Genomic DNA, 16,151 nt, shown 5'->3' on the forward strand with positions numbered 1-16,151 from the left:
TATCTTGCGACGCAGTGGTTGGCTTGGCAACGGCAATTGACGACTTTCCCCCCTTAAGAATCTGTAAACAAAGCATTTGTTGTGTCCTGTTATAGAAAAACCAGAAAGCCTCGGAGACTATAACCTTTTCTGTGCGATGATTGAGTCCTCTTTAACTTCTTTAGGTGCGAAAGTTGTCCTCGTTGCATCCAGCGATGAGAATCACCCACCAGAAAACATTATCGACGGGTGAGTGCTGGTTCTTAAGCTGTGATTATCTCAGCAGTTTTATCTTTGTCAATTTTCATATATCCATTTAAACAAAACGAAACAAATTATGTGATTTTGCTACAAGCTGCTACTAAAAGGCGCCTGAAGATGCAACTTAAAATTGCTTCTTTGCTAAGCTGTCTGTTGTGTTGACATAACACTGCTTCGTCCCTTCAAATTCAAAGTCAAAGTAAACTTTATTGTCATCTCTGCTAAATACAGTTCAGTATATAGAGACGAGACGACGAGGCTCTAGTTCCATACAGTGCAAAAGAACAACAAGAAATATATAAAGAGTAAGAATAAAAATAATAAATATATATACACTTTGAGACTGAGGTAAGGGGAGTAAATATACACTTTGAGGTAAAAGGGTTAATAACAGTCTAAAATTTACAATTGAGATTTAAGGTGACTTTGAAGTGGTTTAAAATGACCATGATTCCTGAGAGTAGGATTCTCCATAGAGCAGCATCTGTATTTACAAAGGCAGTGGTATGTGGAGTCCGGTAGAGTCAGTTAGTGGTTTGTGTGGGTGTATGGGAGTGGGGGAGCTGTAGTGAGTTCAGGAGTCTGATAGCTTGTGGGAAAAAGCTGTCTCTCAGTCTGGAGGATCGGGCTCCAATGCTGCGATAGCGTCTGCCGGATGGGAGGAGGGAAAAGAGTCCATGTGAGGGGTGTGACGGGTCACGCACGACCCGTCACACCCCTGCAGCTGCTTTGACGATCCGATGTAGCTGGCTGAGGTCACCGACTTTGCAGTTTCCAAACCACACGAGGATGCAGCTGGTCAGAACACTCTCTATTGTGCCCCTGTAGAACATGGTGAGGGTGGGAGGAGGGAGGTTGGCCCGCTTCAGGCGTCTCAGGAAGTGGAGGCACTGCTGGGCCTTTTTGGTGATGGAGGTGGTGTTGGTGGTCCAGGTGAGGTTGTCTGAGATGTGAACTCCCAGGAAATTGGTGCTGTTAACAAACTCTACTGTGGAACCGTGGATGCCGAGTGGTGTGTGAGTGGAGCGAGTCTTCCTGAAGTCGACGATCATATCCTTGGTTTTGTGCATATTTAGTGACAGGTTGTTTCCACTGCTCCAGAACGCCAGCTGCTGAACCACATCTCTGTACGCTGACTTGTCGTTGCTGCCGATGGGTCCAACCACAGTTGTGTCGTCAGCGAACTTGATGATGTGGTTAAAGCTGTGTAGGGCGGAGCAGTCGTGTGTCAGGAGGGTGAACAACAGAGGGCTGAGAACACAGCCCTGAGGAGCTCCTGTGCTCAGCCTGATTGTGCTGGAGATGTTGTCGCCGATTCGGATGGACTGAGGCCTCTCTGACAGGAAATCTAGTATCCAGTTGCAGAGAGAGTTGCTCAGCCCCAACTTGCTGAGTTTGTCGAACAGTTTTTGGGGGATAATGCTGAGCTAAAGTCTATGAACAGCATTCTGACATAGTTGTCTTTCTTGCCCAGGTGGGATAGGTGAAGTGCAGTGGAAATAGCATCCTTGGTCGACCTGTTTGGCCAGTATGCAAACTGCAGCGGGTCCAGTGAGCAGGGGAGGTTGCTCTTCACGTGCACCACGACAAGTCTCTCAAAGCACTTCAAAATGATGGGGGTCAGGGCGATGGGGCGGTAGTCATTCAGGCAGGTTACAGAGGATTGATGAATTAGGTACTTTATTTTTTGCTTGAATGAGTCACATGATTGTGCAAATGACTGGAAAAGCAGTAGGACTATTGCTTTATATGAAGAAGGTTTTTTTGCGCAATATTGTATATCTACACAACAAAAGTTGATATCAAAATGTGATATAAAAAGGTCTCATCAATGGTAATATGTCATGATTTTCTGTCTTTCTTATCACTCAGAAACACTAAAACGTTTTGGATGTCCACTGGGATGTTTCCTCAAGAGTTCATCATTCACTTCCCTGAACCTACAAACTTTGGCACTGTGACAGTGGACAGCTACAATGGTATGGAGGCTGTGTGCACCTTAGGTCAAACATACATGTCCAGTTCTAAAAACGTTGGGTCCATGTGTAAAATTTGATGAACTGAATATAATAATTTGCAAATCTTATAAACCCATATTTTATTCACAATAGAACATAGAAAATGTAAAGAATTTTAAGAAAAAATAATGGTTCATTTTTAATTCAGTCGTATCAGTACGGCCCAAAAAAGTCAGGGCTGTGACTACACTGCGTAGTGTCCCCTCTTCTTTTAAGAACAGTCTGTAAATGTCTGGAAACTGAGTGACCAGTTGCTGGACTTTTCTTGTCTGACATTCTAACTGTTCAGTAGTCATGGGTCTTTGTTGTTGTTGGGGTTTTTTTTAGTTCATGATGAGACAAGTCTTTTGAACTGGTGAAAAGTTAGGACTGCAGGAAGGCCAGTTCAGCACCTAGACTTGTCTATTATGAAGTCAAGCTGTCGTAATAAGTGCAGTATACAGTTTAACATTGTCTTGTTGAAACATGCACGGTCTTCCCTGAAAAAGACGTCATCTAGACAAGAGCATGTGTTGCTCTAAAACCTCTATATACTTTTGATCACTGATGTTGCCTTTCTAGATGTACAAGATGTGAGTTAAATAGGCGCTACCATACCATCAGAGAGATTTTGAACTGAGTGCTGATAACAAAGCAGTTGATCCCTGTCCTCTAGTCTTGGGACTATGCAGTTTTTATGTCATCCAAAAAAAATTTCCAAATACTTTTCCACCTTATCTCAGTCACTTTTAAATGAGCCTTGGCCCAGAGAAGGCGGCGCCATTTCTGGATTGTGTTCATGTATGGCATTTTCTTTGCGTGATAGAGCTTTAACCTAAGTTGAATGGATGGTACAGTGAATTGTGGTAACAGACAGTGATTTCTGGAGGGGTTCCTAAACTCATGCAGTGATTTCCATGGCATAATCATGCCTGTTTTTCAGTGCTGCCTGAGGGCCTAAAGATCAAGGGTATCCATGTATTTGCAGCCTGTATTTATTTGTCCCTTGCACACAGAGATTTCTTCAGATTTCCTGAATCTTTTAAACAGAGATATTCTTTTTATACCCAGTCATGTTATTGACATGTTAACCTGCCAGTTAACCTGACTGGCTGCAAAATGTTCCCCTAGCTGTCTCTTTTTAGTATCACTTACTTTTCCAAGCTTTTGTTGGCTCTGTCCCCACTTTTTTTGAGATGTGTTACTGCCATCAAATTCAAAATGACCTTATTTTTTTCTCAGTTTAAATATCTGATGTGTTTTCTGTGTTCTTTTGTGGAAAAAATGAGGGTTCATGAGATTTGCAAATCAATGTATTCATCTTTTAATTACATTTTATACAGCATTCCACAATCCCAGCTTTGTTTAAAATTGGGATTGTATTTTGTATGGATTGCATGCACCCCGCTGAAGTAAACAGGCATTTAAATGATTTTATATAGCACTGCTTGAAAACACTTTTTGTAGCCACGTAGTATTGCAGATTAGCTGCTCTTCAAGGGAATTATGAACACCTTTCCCAAAGGTTTAGGTTATGCTTTTTAAAGTAATGTGTGGGATAACAAATTCTTAGTGGTGTTATTGTAGAAATTGACTTTTTCTTTTCAGCCAACTACAAGATATTTGCATTTATAATTTGCTGATATACGCATGAATCCATTCTTGTCATTGTTGTTTCTGCTCCTTCGGAGCCCCCAAAGTTTTAATTAGTACTGCACACTCAGGTTATGTGTTTTATCTCTCCACTGCTAATATTCAATACCAGGCAGCGGTATTGGTTGGGGGTTAGGGTTCTTTCTGATGACTCGTCCATGCAGACATAATCACCCCTTCATGAAACCTTCCAGCAGCTCATTTGCAGTCATGATGTTTCTGCAGTTTATTTGAAAAATTTCTTGGGCTTCCTGAGCTTTACGTGGCCTCAACAAGCCCCCCTTAAGTTCCTGTCACGATATGTCAATAAAACTGTAATTAAGTGGCTCAAAAAAAGGAAAGCTGATTAATCTGTCAAACACTGGACAGTAAATGACTGCTGGGTCATTTAAAGGAAGAGAAACGTCTCAAGGATGAGGTGTAACATTGTTCCATATTTAAAATGCTTATTGTTAAATATTGTTTTCTAGACATATCTATTTTCTTTAAAGTTTGTATCTATATCTCGTGTTATTTCATGGTTTCTTTCCAATTTTGAATATCTTCTGCTGATTTCTTTCTAATTGTTTTGCAGTGAAGCACCTGAAAATAGAAAAAAACACCTCACAAAATGCTTCTCAATTTGAGCCTGTCGCAGAGAAAGGTAATAAGGACATCCAGTCAAAGTATTAGTTTGCACCATTCACAGTGTTTTTAACTGGGATTAACAAACTCTTTGCCTTGCAGAGTTTGAAAGTACAGAGGGACATCTTCAGTCAAATGCTATAACAGTAGGTTCAAATGGAAATGTAAAGTAAATGTAGAATGAATAAGTTTAATGAGAATTAATGAAGCCATGACTTGTCTTTATTTTTCTCTTTCAGCTAAATGGATGCAGTGCCACCCACCTTCGTTTCATCATCACTGCGGGATATGATCACTTTGTCTCAGTTCACAGAGTCAGTGTAAAAAATTAACACACATAATTAAAATGATTGTGTGTATAACATTTACGAGGTGTGATCATAAAGTTATGCGGCAAACCCATAAAAATCAAAAACCATACTTTATTTAAATTTGGCCTGACTTGAATCTAATTTTGGTTACACATTTGGTTTAGCCTAGAATGTACTCAGTTGGGAACTTGGATAGCTGGAGACCCAAGAGCTGAGTAGTTATTCCTGTTATACTTCTTTAACAAGTCTGTGTGGTTACAAGTATAAAAAAAATGGCAGGCATTAAAACATCCACACAGACCCTCGCGCTAACCATCTGATGACAAAATTTACGTCACTCGGACCCTAGCGGACTCGTGGATACAGAATGTATAAAGCAGAATTTATTTTTCAGCAGAGGTAGCGCGTTTGCAGTCTGGTGATGGCGAGTTTGTAGTACAGGCAGTCTGTAAGCCCCTCTTGCTTGTGTTGTTGTTGGTCAGTCAGCCAGCTGCAGAAAAGCGCGAAGTTCTAAATTTCTAAAAACAGTGAAAAGTGTCCGCTGCACCGATTGTCTGTAGTTTTTGATCTTTGAAGTTTATTTCATGGTTATTCCTGTTCCTGTTGAACTCCACCTTACCTATTCTAGCCTACCTCTGGTTCAGATCCAGAAGTGCACAAAAAGATGACCTTGAAGTCATGGATGCTGAAATTTGAAGTGAAATCAGGCATACTTTTTATTTTCATGGGAGTTGTGCAACGTTGTGAGCTCATCACATGTATAAAAATAATATGACCATTTCTTTTTTTCATAAACATATACAGTCAGGTCCATAAATATTTTGACAGAGATGACTTTATTCTGATTGTGATTGTGTACATTACCACAATGAATTTTAAATGAAAATACTCAGATGCAGTTGAAGTGCAAACTTTCAGCTTTAATTCATTGCTTAAAAATGTGAGCAACTAAAGTGTTTGTTTTTTTTAAACTCAACCTCTTCGTTCCAGGGGCTCAAAAGTCGTTGGTCAAATTAAATAACTGAAAATAAAAGGTTCATTTCTAATACTTTGCTGACAATGACAGCTTGGAGTCTTAAACTCATGGACATCAGCAGATGCTGGGTTTCCTCCTTTTTAATACTGTGCCAGTCCTTTACTGCAGCAGCTTTCAGTTGCTGTTTGTTTGTGGGCCATTATCCACATCTCCATGTGGATACCCTCAAATGAAGGTGGAGAGTCTCCACATTATGTCCGTGTCCATTACAGAACTATAACTGGAATATGTTTCTGTAAACTGGTAAAAAAAACAACGCTTGTGTCAGTGTCCAAATATATATGGACCTAACTGCATGACTTTGTGGTATTTCATTTTTAATTAAGCAATAATAAAAAAAAAACCTACACACATGCATTATTTGACATAGCTGGGGAACTATGAATCTTCTTGGGATACGTTTGATAGAGAAAACATTTGAATGTATTTTTAAGCCTGCCTTATGATTAGGACATTTGTGTCAATTCATTTTTACAGTTTTTGCTTATTTAATGTTATGGATTCACTAATGGGCCTTATTTTAAATCCTACATTCGACTGTTCCTGCCTATTTCACAAGCTGATAATAGGCAAAGCCTTGGAATAAAAGAGCCGGATGGTGATGAATGGTAGAATTACTTACAAAGGAAGTTTCTCTCTCTGTGTGAGAGATAGAATTAATTAAGTAATTTTGAGCAGCAGGGGCTTAAATTGGAATCCATACAGCCCGCCCACCACCCACCCCCATCCTCACGAACATAATTTGACATTGCCACAGACATTTATAACCATGGGCAACCTTGCTGGGGGGTTGGGGGACCAGATGGTTTCCCAGCCAACGAGTGAGTGTCTAAAGACTCCAGGCCTGTTCACACAAAATATTCAAGCCACCTCTTCTACTTACTGTATATATCCTTTACACACACACAGTAATGCTTCCTCATAAACACTCATAAACCTATATACCTCAGCTGCCATTTCAACATGTCGGTAGCAAAGGCTTCAGCAGTATGTGAGGACCCTTTGGGACTCCCTCCCCAATTACTTTTCTGACTGCACGAGGCTTGGGGATTTGCAGAGCCTGTGTTTGTTATAGCTTGGTCTGTATGCAGGGCCCTGAATAAACCAATAAAAATATGAAATAGTTGCCTCAATAACTGGCCTCCTGATAGTTTAGAGCAACTAATTGCTTAGGGGTATAGTTCGGATGGAGCACATTTGAGTATGTGAGTGTGTAATGAGTAATGAGGCCAAGGCAGAAACTGATACGGTGTTATTGACTCTTCTATTATTTACCAGTATGGAATATTTATTATATTTTTGAAAGTCAGGTTTGGACCGTGAAATGCAGTGCTTCAGAGTCATAGGAGTACATTTTTCCCTCCTCGGTAGTTCAGGTGTGAATTTTAATTCATATGTTTGCTTTAAAAATGTAACCAAAGAGCCTCGCTTTGCATGTTGAACAGGTCTGAAAAAGCTCCTCTGTGTTATTAATGAATTCAGGCCCTTTTGTGCTTGACTATCAGCCGATCAGAAGAAACACAGCAGGATATGAGTGCATTATTATCATGTCACTGCAGGGTAGGGCTAAATTATCACCCAGTCTACTGATGGCTGTCTAACTGCTGTTTAGTCATACTCAGACATCTGCTAGACCAGAACTCTGTATGTTCAGCTGAGTCTATAAAAAGAGATCGGATCCTCCCTGAAAACCCCTGTTCAGTAGATGACACAGCTGACAGAGGTCGATTTTTGTAAAATTAGTAAAAGCCCACAACAAATATGTATGCATGCAATATATTTTTCAGTTAATTATCAGTTAAAACACATTAAAATGGCTAAGTTTCAAAATCACAGGAACAACATTGCATTTTTTATTGCAATTGTGTAAATATAGTTGATGTTTTGTATGTGGTTATTTTGAGGAAGAAATCCGCCACCCACCCCAGCTCTGTTATTTTCTTTCATGACAAACCAGCGATTCTAAATTTCTTGTTATCTCTTCAGTGTGGTCCTCCATTCACGTTGATGACGAAGCCACGCACACCGACAATGGGCCTTAATTTGATTTCAGTTCTGATTTGGTCTCATCAGCTCATTTATGACGGAAGCTGAGACACAACGAGCTGTTGTGAAAGGAAGGAAGTGGTATCAAAAGGCCGAAATTAGCTGATTAGATGGGAGAGGGAAACAATCTTCCTATTATTTAAGTCCAACAGGAATGGAGAATGATAGTGAAGAATTGACACTCATATTTATTTATGAGTTTAATTCCAGCAATTGCTCATCAAATTCACCCTTATGAAATTCAGTTGAGAAACATATTAAAAGATAGTTGTAGTAATGATTAAAAACAGGCATAATGGGAATTGCTGCTGCTTCTTTGGGAGATGGAGAAAGCTCTTTAATCTGTTTTCTGGCAAAATTAGTCTCACTAAACCGGTTTCCAAAGAAGCTGCCAGTGTGTGTATAACAAAGAAAGAAAAAAAAATCCAGCTCACATCTGATGTAATGTGCTGTCGTGATGCAAACCAGAATGCAGTATTGGGCCTCTCTGCAACTCCTACTGACCCTGCAGCGGCTGTCCCTTACCTTACTTTGTACACTATGCTGATCCACCTGTCTCCATGCTGTCAGGCTGAGAAAAAGAAGAGCTGTCAGATACAGGGCTAGCCACTGAAAGCACCTAGCGAGCATAGTACTCCTCAGACATCTCAACCATGCTTATTGAGTGGCTCCTCAGTGCCTTTGCTACGTAGCAGGGCTTCATAAATTACTGTCAAAAACCAGAATCATATTTAAAGCATGGATTTTCAGCCTAAACTATAGATGTGTTACATAATAAATATTGGGGCAGCGGGACTTCTGCTTCATATTTAAAGAGTTAATTTAACCCTTTAAACCCAAGAAAACCCACAGGTTTTTGTCACCTTATGAGACTTCTACATTATCAATGTATCAGATTAAAAGTTCCAGAGATGGTTTATCAATGCTTGTAAGCACTGGAACAGGAAGAAAACCTCTATTTACTGGCCATGATCTTCAGACATGAATATGGAATTCTGTAATAGAAAATTACTACAAGGACAAAGAGCAATTCCAGAAACCATCATCAATGAGCACAATTGTGGCTTCATCCAGAAATGCGAGTTTAAATTCTTCCATTGTGCCAGCCAGACAACATCTGTGAGACAGCGCTAAACCTTTCTGCATGTATTACAACAGCATGGCTCCATAGTAAAAGAATACAGGGGCTAAATTAGCCTGTCTACAAACCAGACAGTCAGCCACTAAAAACATTTGGTACATTATGGAATAAAAGCCAATAAACCAGGCTCCCAAACTGTTGAGCAAGGAAATTCATTGATCTAAAGCCTAAATGGAAAAACCCTGTGCTTTCAACACTACATCAGTTTGCCTCCTCAGTTTCCAAATAGAAACAGCTTAGACAAAAGCACTGGAGTGCTGAACTTTTCTAGACATTACACAGCAAAAAAGCATGAGAAAACGCAGTCAGACTGAAGATTAAACAGTCTTTTACCTGCAAGGTCCTAATGCTTTCACGTGAGAATCAGGCAGGTAGTCTGTTAAAGTCAAAGGAAGTACGCTTTTTCTCCTGCATGCTCTATCCAGCTGTCACTCTTGCCTAAACCAAGGGCGTGTCTTCATGTCTGCTACATTTGAAAAAGGGCAACCCAGAACAATGATCAGACCTGATTCTCCCAACATTTTAGTTTAGTTCAGTTGAAAATATTGCCTTTCTGTTTTTATTTCAATTTCACAGCATTGGAAACACTGAAATATCGTTGTAGAAGCAAAAGTCACTTTTGAATAATCTTGATTTCAAAATAGAGCACAAGAATTTTGTCAACATTACAAGTTGTGATGCACAAAAGGCAACCATTTGCAACATGTTTGATTTGCTTTGCTAATCAGCTATGTTCATACTAACCCAGGATGAGTTAGTAAAGATTTTTGTCCATGATATGCAAGTTGCTCTGTGGCTTATTGATTTATTTTTGAAAATGGGGTTTCGAGCATCTTCTTAAAACCATTATCATAGCTGCAATGTCCACCATCCTTTTGTTACTTTCCTTGTTTCACCAGTTTCTGTGCCTAGGCTTAGAGTAAGGTACTTTGTATTGAGTGCCTACTGGTTACAGCCACCCAGCTTAGATTCCACTTAGTCTGTCTCCCTCCAAATCCTTCTTGACCTGCAGGTAGAATCATATATTCTGCCTCACTGTCTGTCTATGTTAGTGTTGAGCTTGGTGGAATAGTTAAACTTTTGCTTCACAAACTACTTTGCCCTTGTGGGGAGTGGAATAGCTCCAGAATATTAGAGCCAAATGGCTGGGACTGTAGCTAGGAAAGATTGTTTGCCTCCAGTGGGAGCATCGCCAGCTTACGCTTTCGCAAAGTTAGATGAACGGTTTAGATAGACATTACTGGAAAATCGCCCTTTTTTAAACTTCTAAAATATTTGCTTTTATTGTAGACTATCCAGCTCCCTTCAATCTGTCTCCTTCTCACAAAGCACAAAATAGATGCCAACATTTACACTTGGTGTCTGTTAGAGGTCTATATTGTACTTCATTAAGTTCTGGTTACTTCATTAAGTTCTGGAAAAATATGGGTGGGGTGGTGGCTGAGATGCCACTGGAGATCATCCATTGGATCTTTAAGGTGTAGTAATTTGCCTGCATGTGGTTGCCACATATGAGGTAACGTTGTAGGTCTCTTACCTGTTTCCTAACAGGAAACTCCCAAGGCCTAACAAAAAGCAGCTTTTAACTAAAGGAGCAGGAGCACTCATCATTGCTTCCTTTCGCCCACAAAAATACCCTCAGCAAATGAGAAGACCAGATAAGCAGCGGCTGAAAATAATGAAGAACAGACACACATACACAGTCCTTCTTTTATCAGAGAGATGCACAGTGAACATTTTTAATCCCTGCTTGTGTTTGTAGAATTGGCTGTAGTAAACAAATTTGAACAATTACATTAAAAAATATATATGTGTTCAGTGGACTGATGTATACATGATAACAGGACTCTGTGTGACTTCTTTTCAGCAAATTTTATCAATGTAAATTTGCTGATCGCACAAGTGAACTTTAAAGAGCTAGATGTATTAGTGCCACTGTTGTCTGTTTGTATATAGACCTCTCATTATACTGCAGAAGACTCACAATGCATGGCAGCTTAACATGACTTCATTATGTATTTTGTGGTTTTCTTTTGTTACACCGGTGTCTCTAGAAAATAGCCACGATTTATAATTGTGTATCGTTTTTGAAATGACTAATAAAAAATGCTTAAACTACATTCCATGCTCAATCCCATTACGAATACAAAATGTGGGAGCGTAACAGTGAGATGGATTAATTAAGCAAATTAAAACGAAGAAGCCCAGACTCACAGTAGATGATATCTTTGTCATTTGGTCATGCTGGGAGAGACAGATGTTAAGCAGCTACCATGCTTATTGTGTATTGCCATCAGACATTAATCATGAAGGAAATAAGTCAGCTGAACATTAAGTGATCCTGTTAGGCAGAAAAACAAACAACCCCCCCCTCCCCCCCCGAATATTAAATAATTTACTATTTACTTTTAAACAAGTGATAACACTGTCATTACCAAAAGCTATTCCGTCAAATAACTCTTTAAGCACACTAATTAGCAGTGAATGAACTCCAGTTGGGACGTTGCCTGAGACACAGAGACAGATAATTATCTACGGCTGAAAAAAGCAGTCAGCTTTCAAATCTCTGTGGCAATAACATCGTCATAAGTTTGTAACCCTGAGCTGTAGGCGACATCCATGCTTAGCTCTGTCCGGCTCTCCAGTTCTGCTGTCAGCTCCTTTAGGATCCTTTCCAGGTCGTGGTTCTTCCTGTGCATCTGCAGGTAGTTGATCTGGAGCTGTTTCTGATACCTTATAACTCTGTCTTTCTCCTTGTTCCACGTCTGCCTCTCCTGTTCAAAGCTGCTGGCTAGCCTCTTTTGAGCATTCTTCTCCTCCCGTAGCTGCTGCTTAAGTCTGTCCACCTCTCTTTGGAGGGATTCTGTGGAGGTGTGCTCATTGTTCTCTCCCTCTCGCCCCTGGTCTGTGGATTCTGAACCTTGGCTTTCCGAGGTCTGACACGGGGAATGGGTTCTGACTTGCAAACTGTGCTGCAGCCTTTGCTCTTTGGCAGTGACTAGATCCTGTTTCATTCCTTGAATGTCTTTCTCCAGTTTGCCCACTTTCTCCCTCAGAAGATCTGCCTCATTCTTTTTGCGCTGGAGTTCATTTTGGCACACCTGAATTAAAAATGGAAAATGGTCAGAACCTAGGCAGCAATTATACGACTGTTGTGAGGGATGTAACAGGCTCTAATTATGCAAAGTGCCAAGTAAGCTCACTTTTTAGGACTGTAATTAAGTGTGCTAAAACATGGAAATTGAAAACACTTTACTCAATATGCTGCAGTCAAATATAGCACATGATTGCAGGGATCCTTCCAAGCTATTGTCATATGAGCATTGTGTGAGCATTTTATGCACATGTCCGTGTCTCATCTCTGCAGTGGCGTAAACTGCACTCAGCAGACTAACCTCAATGTCTATGGTGCGGGAGTGAAGACTGTCCTCGTGGTTTTTGTTCTGTTTCTCCAGAATCTCCATTTTTGCTGTTTTTTCCTTTAGCAATGCCCTGAGGCCGACTATCTCATTCAGCTTGTGGCTGACATCCGCTTGGCACTCTCTTAGCTGCTGCTTCAACAGTGAGATCTCTCCTGTCTTTTGGCACACCTACATTCAGACAAAGACGATTATGAAGATGAAACTGTGAATTATCGTCTGTAAAGTAGGCAGTTAGGGAAACGTAAACAACTGCTTAGCCTCATGCTGTTTTAATATTGAATTGCCCCTTAATGTGTCTTTTTGTGGGTGTATTTGCCTCAAGATAGCATATACCCACAGTATTACGGATTCAACTGTAAAGTTTGTTTTACAATTAGTCTTATAAAAATCTATAAAATTAGCACAGAAACCGTGAAAAAAAAACATTAATACATTTCTCTGCCAGGAATGATTGTACGCATGGAAAACAACAATTTCACGTGCCAAAGATTAACTGTAAAATAGATAGTTAATAAATAAGCTAATAAAATTCTGGACTCCTTGTAGCTATTTTTTTTTCTTCACCTTAAATTGTTAAAGGCTTGTGTTCAAGAGCTGTGTTCTCTAAGCTTAGTTTATCAGAGCAGATTCTTGCTGCTGATAAATGTTAGTGAGGGGTCTGGCGAGACTAAATCAGATTAGTGCAGCAACCAAACAATGAGGTGAAAGGTGCTGAAAAGCTTCTTGGAGTTGGAGTTGAAGGGAGCTGCAGAGTTGGTGATAATTCCCTTGGCAGCCTCTTTGATTGTTAATCATATATATAGAAAATCAATCAGCATTTCTCCCAAATTCTTAGGAGTTAAGTTTGCAGCTACTCACAATATAAACGTATCAATATGCACTACACTGAATGCAGTGCAAATGGCTTTCAGTTCAATTCAAGTCAATTCTTTCTTATAAGTGATAATGAAAAAGCATAAAACATAGAAGATATTCAAGTGTTTTCTCTGGTGATGGAAGGATAGCTGGTATCCGACTTCAGCTCTATATTGTATTACACTGGTTTTCATGCTACAAGCTTTCATGTCTAACTTACAGTATATCACATATATAACCCATGACTTACCTCCCACTGAGTTTCCTCGAGGGTCGGAGCTAGCTGTGTGCTCTCTGCCTCATAAGCCTTTAGTTTGAGCTCAATAAGCTCCTTCTCCCGAGTTAGCTTAGAGAAGTCTTCCTGAAGCCTTTCCTTCTCTGCCTGCATGAGAATTTATTTTTCCTTTCAATTATTCAAGTGGTCAAGTGTTACATGAAATATGGTTGGTAGGATAAAGATGACTCAGGAATATGTGGTTTTAAATAAAGGCAGACGAGGGCTGACCTGGAGCTGGCTGACTTGCACCTGGAGTGCTTGCTGTGTTTTTGCAGCCATTTGGGACGCTTGGCGTAGCTTTGTGGAGCATCGCTGCTTCAGCCCTTCCATCTCTTCAGCACAGTACCTTTGTCTATCCTCAAACAGCTGGCAGGTGTCTGTTTCCTTCTCCTCAAAACTCACCTGTTACAAAGTGAAAGAGGCCTAATTACTAAGGAGTGTTCATATTCATCGTGATTAAGAGCACATGCTGTTTTTTATTTTTTATTAACCTCTACTTTTTGTTCACGTGACAGTTCTGTACCTGCAGCTCCTGTAGTTCACTTTCTCTCTCCAGCAGCTTTTGTTCCAAGCGTTCAATCAGTGACTCATCTGTAGTTATGGGAGACCGAATCCCACCTGCAGTTTCAGAGAGAGCGCTCGGCTCATCTGCAGAGAGTGGGGAGCCGGCGTCCTCATTAGCCTTAGATACCAACCCACTGCTGTTTAAATCAGCACCGTAACTACAGTCAAGGTTAGCGTTATTCCCGTTGACCCATGGAGGGAAATTGGGTTGTACTCCCTCGCTGAGGCTATTTGCAGGAGCGGAGCTGCCATCGCTGTGACTGACAGGGCCTGTGGAAGCACTTAGGCTGCCGCTGGTGCTGTGGGTGGGAAGGCTAGACATGGAGTTGCGTCCAGAGTCGGACAGAGTGCCTGAGGGGAAAGAGATAACATCGGGTACGTTCGTTTAATTTTTCATTCAACCCAAGCAAAATGTATTTTAAAGCATCAATCCATGCGTGAAATATAGACGAAAACCTGAAGTGTCCCGCTTGTCTCTAATATTTGGATTGCTTGCTTTCTTCAGAGGACAAAGGATGTGGTCCAGGCTGTTGTGGCCTGTCTCTGTGGATGAAGTCCTTGTGGGATTTACGCACTTGAAGGCAGTGGAATGGACCGATGACTTCTCAGCAGAAGTCTAGAAGAGTGAAATGGCACACAGTCAGGGCTCTTCTTCCCTACTTTTGTATTTATATTCACTGGGTTCCTCTTAGTTAACATCACAGCCAAAAGCAAGTCCTTTTTCACAGAAGTATAAAGGGCTGAATTTGAGTCACATTCTTAAACTTACAAATCATAATGACCGGCTTTACATAGATAAATATTGTCACATGCTGGAAGTCCGTACAAATGAAAGGGATAGATTTTTTTGTGTGTGTCTTTTCATATTAGAAATAGAACCACTGAAGCGTGCAGAATTGCTTCTCTACAAGCTGCTGGTATTAAAAGACACACAGCAGTAGTTGCAAGTAAAATTCACCAGACTGTCAAAAAAGGGAAAACTCATTTCAAAGATGAACTTATACTCCACATGCCCCATCTGGGCTGTCCAAGAATGTCACAAGCAGTGCCATACCTTCGCTTCTTTCTGTCCTCTTTTCCTTCCTTCTGCATCCCATATCTCTCCTCCATGTGCTGTCTGAGGGAAGATGAATAGCCCTTTTCAGTGATATTAATAATATGAGCTATTGCTGAAGTGTAAGAGGTAAAGCTTGTGAACTCAGCATTCTTTCACACTGACTTCATGGCTGGGATGCCTTTCCTTATGTTTTTTTCTTTCTATCTCTCAAATTCTCTTTGGCCCTTGATCCCTCGCTTTATTTTTTATTTTTCCTTAGTCTGTGCTGTCTACTTAAATCCCGCCCTTCCTCCTCCTCAAGGTAGCCAAGCCCCGTCCATGAGGCCTAAAAACCTATAGAAGACGATGCTGTTTGCTTTGGTATTCTTGGCACAGAGAAGACTTTTCTGAAAAGATCAAGGCACCCTTAGGTCATTAATCTGGGAGGGAGTGATTAATAAGCTGGGAAGGTCCTACACAGGTTATGAGGAATAGCTGCTACTTATTAAACTACCTGCTGTGCATGTTTTATCCTCCACTTCGCTGTGAGGTTGTTAAAGTCTATTTCAGCTACTCATCATGACTTCTTAATGGTTGTCAGGATAACCATAGCAACTGTTCCAGTTAAGGAAAGCACAGTGAAGCTACATTTTTTTTATAAGGGCATGAAAATACAGTACATCATGATCTCAATTAATATCTAAATGTATTACTTTAAACCTATTTGCTTAATGTTTTGGGTTGTCAAAGATGAAAGCAGCAGCATCTAGGATTGGAAAGTAAAGACTTATGAAACTGTGTTAGAGTTTAATTCTTTTTTATGATGGCCAACAGCAAAGGGCAAAAGGCAAAAGTCAAATCCAGTCTTTGCTTGTGACTTTGCTTGCTTGGACTTGATAAACCATAGACTGACATCACAATGGCTCCATCCATCTTCCACACAGGAGCC

General features: G+C 40.4%; 2 protein-coding genes across 4 annotated transcripts in view; one reads left to right on the plus strand and one right to left on the minus strand.

Annotated features, from left to right (window-relative positions):
• On the plus strand, positions 1 to 10,447 carry hspb11 (heat shock protein, alpha-crystallin-related, b11). Its single transcript, XM_085181493.1, has 5 exons — positions 1 to 228; positions 2,113 to 2,219; positions 4,465 to 4,533; positions 4,617 to 4,660; positions 4,754 to 10,447. Exons 1-5 carry the CDS (start codon positions 137 to 139, stop codon positions 4,844 to 4,846), a joined length of 405 nt encoding a protein of 134 aa, XP_085037619.1. The 5' UTR covers positions 1 to 136; the 3' UTR covers positions 4,847 to 10,447.
• Positions 9,464 to 16,151, minus strand: part of lzts1 (leucine zipper, putative tumor suppressor 1) — an 18,821-nt gene continuing 12,133 nt past the window's right edge. For 2 of the 3 annotated variants that reach the window (XM_085181460.1, XM_085181462.1), the window contains exons 4-10: positions 15,221 to 15,283; positions 14,623 to 14,782; positions 14,126 to 14,517; positions 13,831 to 14,004; positions 13,576 to 13,707; positions 12,444 to 12,638; positions 9,464 to 12,149 (exon numbers count right to left, since the gene is read on the minus strand). In XM_085181460.1, coding sequence (XP_085037586.1) covers positions 11,607 to 12,149; positions 12,444 to 12,638; positions 13,576 to 13,707; positions 13,831 to 14,004; positions 14,126 to 14,517; positions 14,623 to 14,782; positions 15,221 to 15,283 — 1,659 coding nt within the window. In that variant the 3' untranslated portion in view covers positions 9,464 to 11,606. Of the gene's footprint in view, positions 12,639 to 13,575; positions 13,708 to 13,830; positions 14,005 to 14,125; positions 14,518 to 14,622; positions 14,783 to 15,220; positions 15,284 to 16,151 lie in introns of all 3 variants that reach the window. The other variant, XM_085181463.1, reaches the window with a different exon arrangement.

This window comes from Neolamprologus multifasciatus, chromosome 12 (genome assembly GCF_963576455.1).
Source record: "Neolamprologus multifasciatus chromosome 12, fNeoMul1.2, whole genome shotgun sequence".
Classification (NCBI taxonomy): domain Eukaryota; kingdom Metazoa; phylum Chordata; class Actinopteri; order Cichliformes; family Cichlidae; genus Neolamprologus; species Neolamprologus multifasciatus.

What these genes read in the sequence shown, in the direction of transcription:
- hspb11 (XM_085181493.1), top strand. Translation starts at nt 137, where the DNA reads ATGATTGAGTCCTCTTTAACTTCTTTAGGTGCGAAAGTTGTCCTCGTT. An exon ending in GACAGTGGACAGCTACAATG is followed by an intron (nt 2,220 to 4,464) that starts GTATGGAGGCTG and finishes ATTGTTTTGCAG; the next exon opens with TGAAGCACCTGAAAATAGAA. An exon ending in TGAGCCTGTCGCAGAGAAAG is followed by an intron (nt 4,534 to 4,616) that starts GTAATAAGGACA and finishes TTTGCCTTGCAG; the next exon opens with AGTTTGAAAGTACAGAGGGA.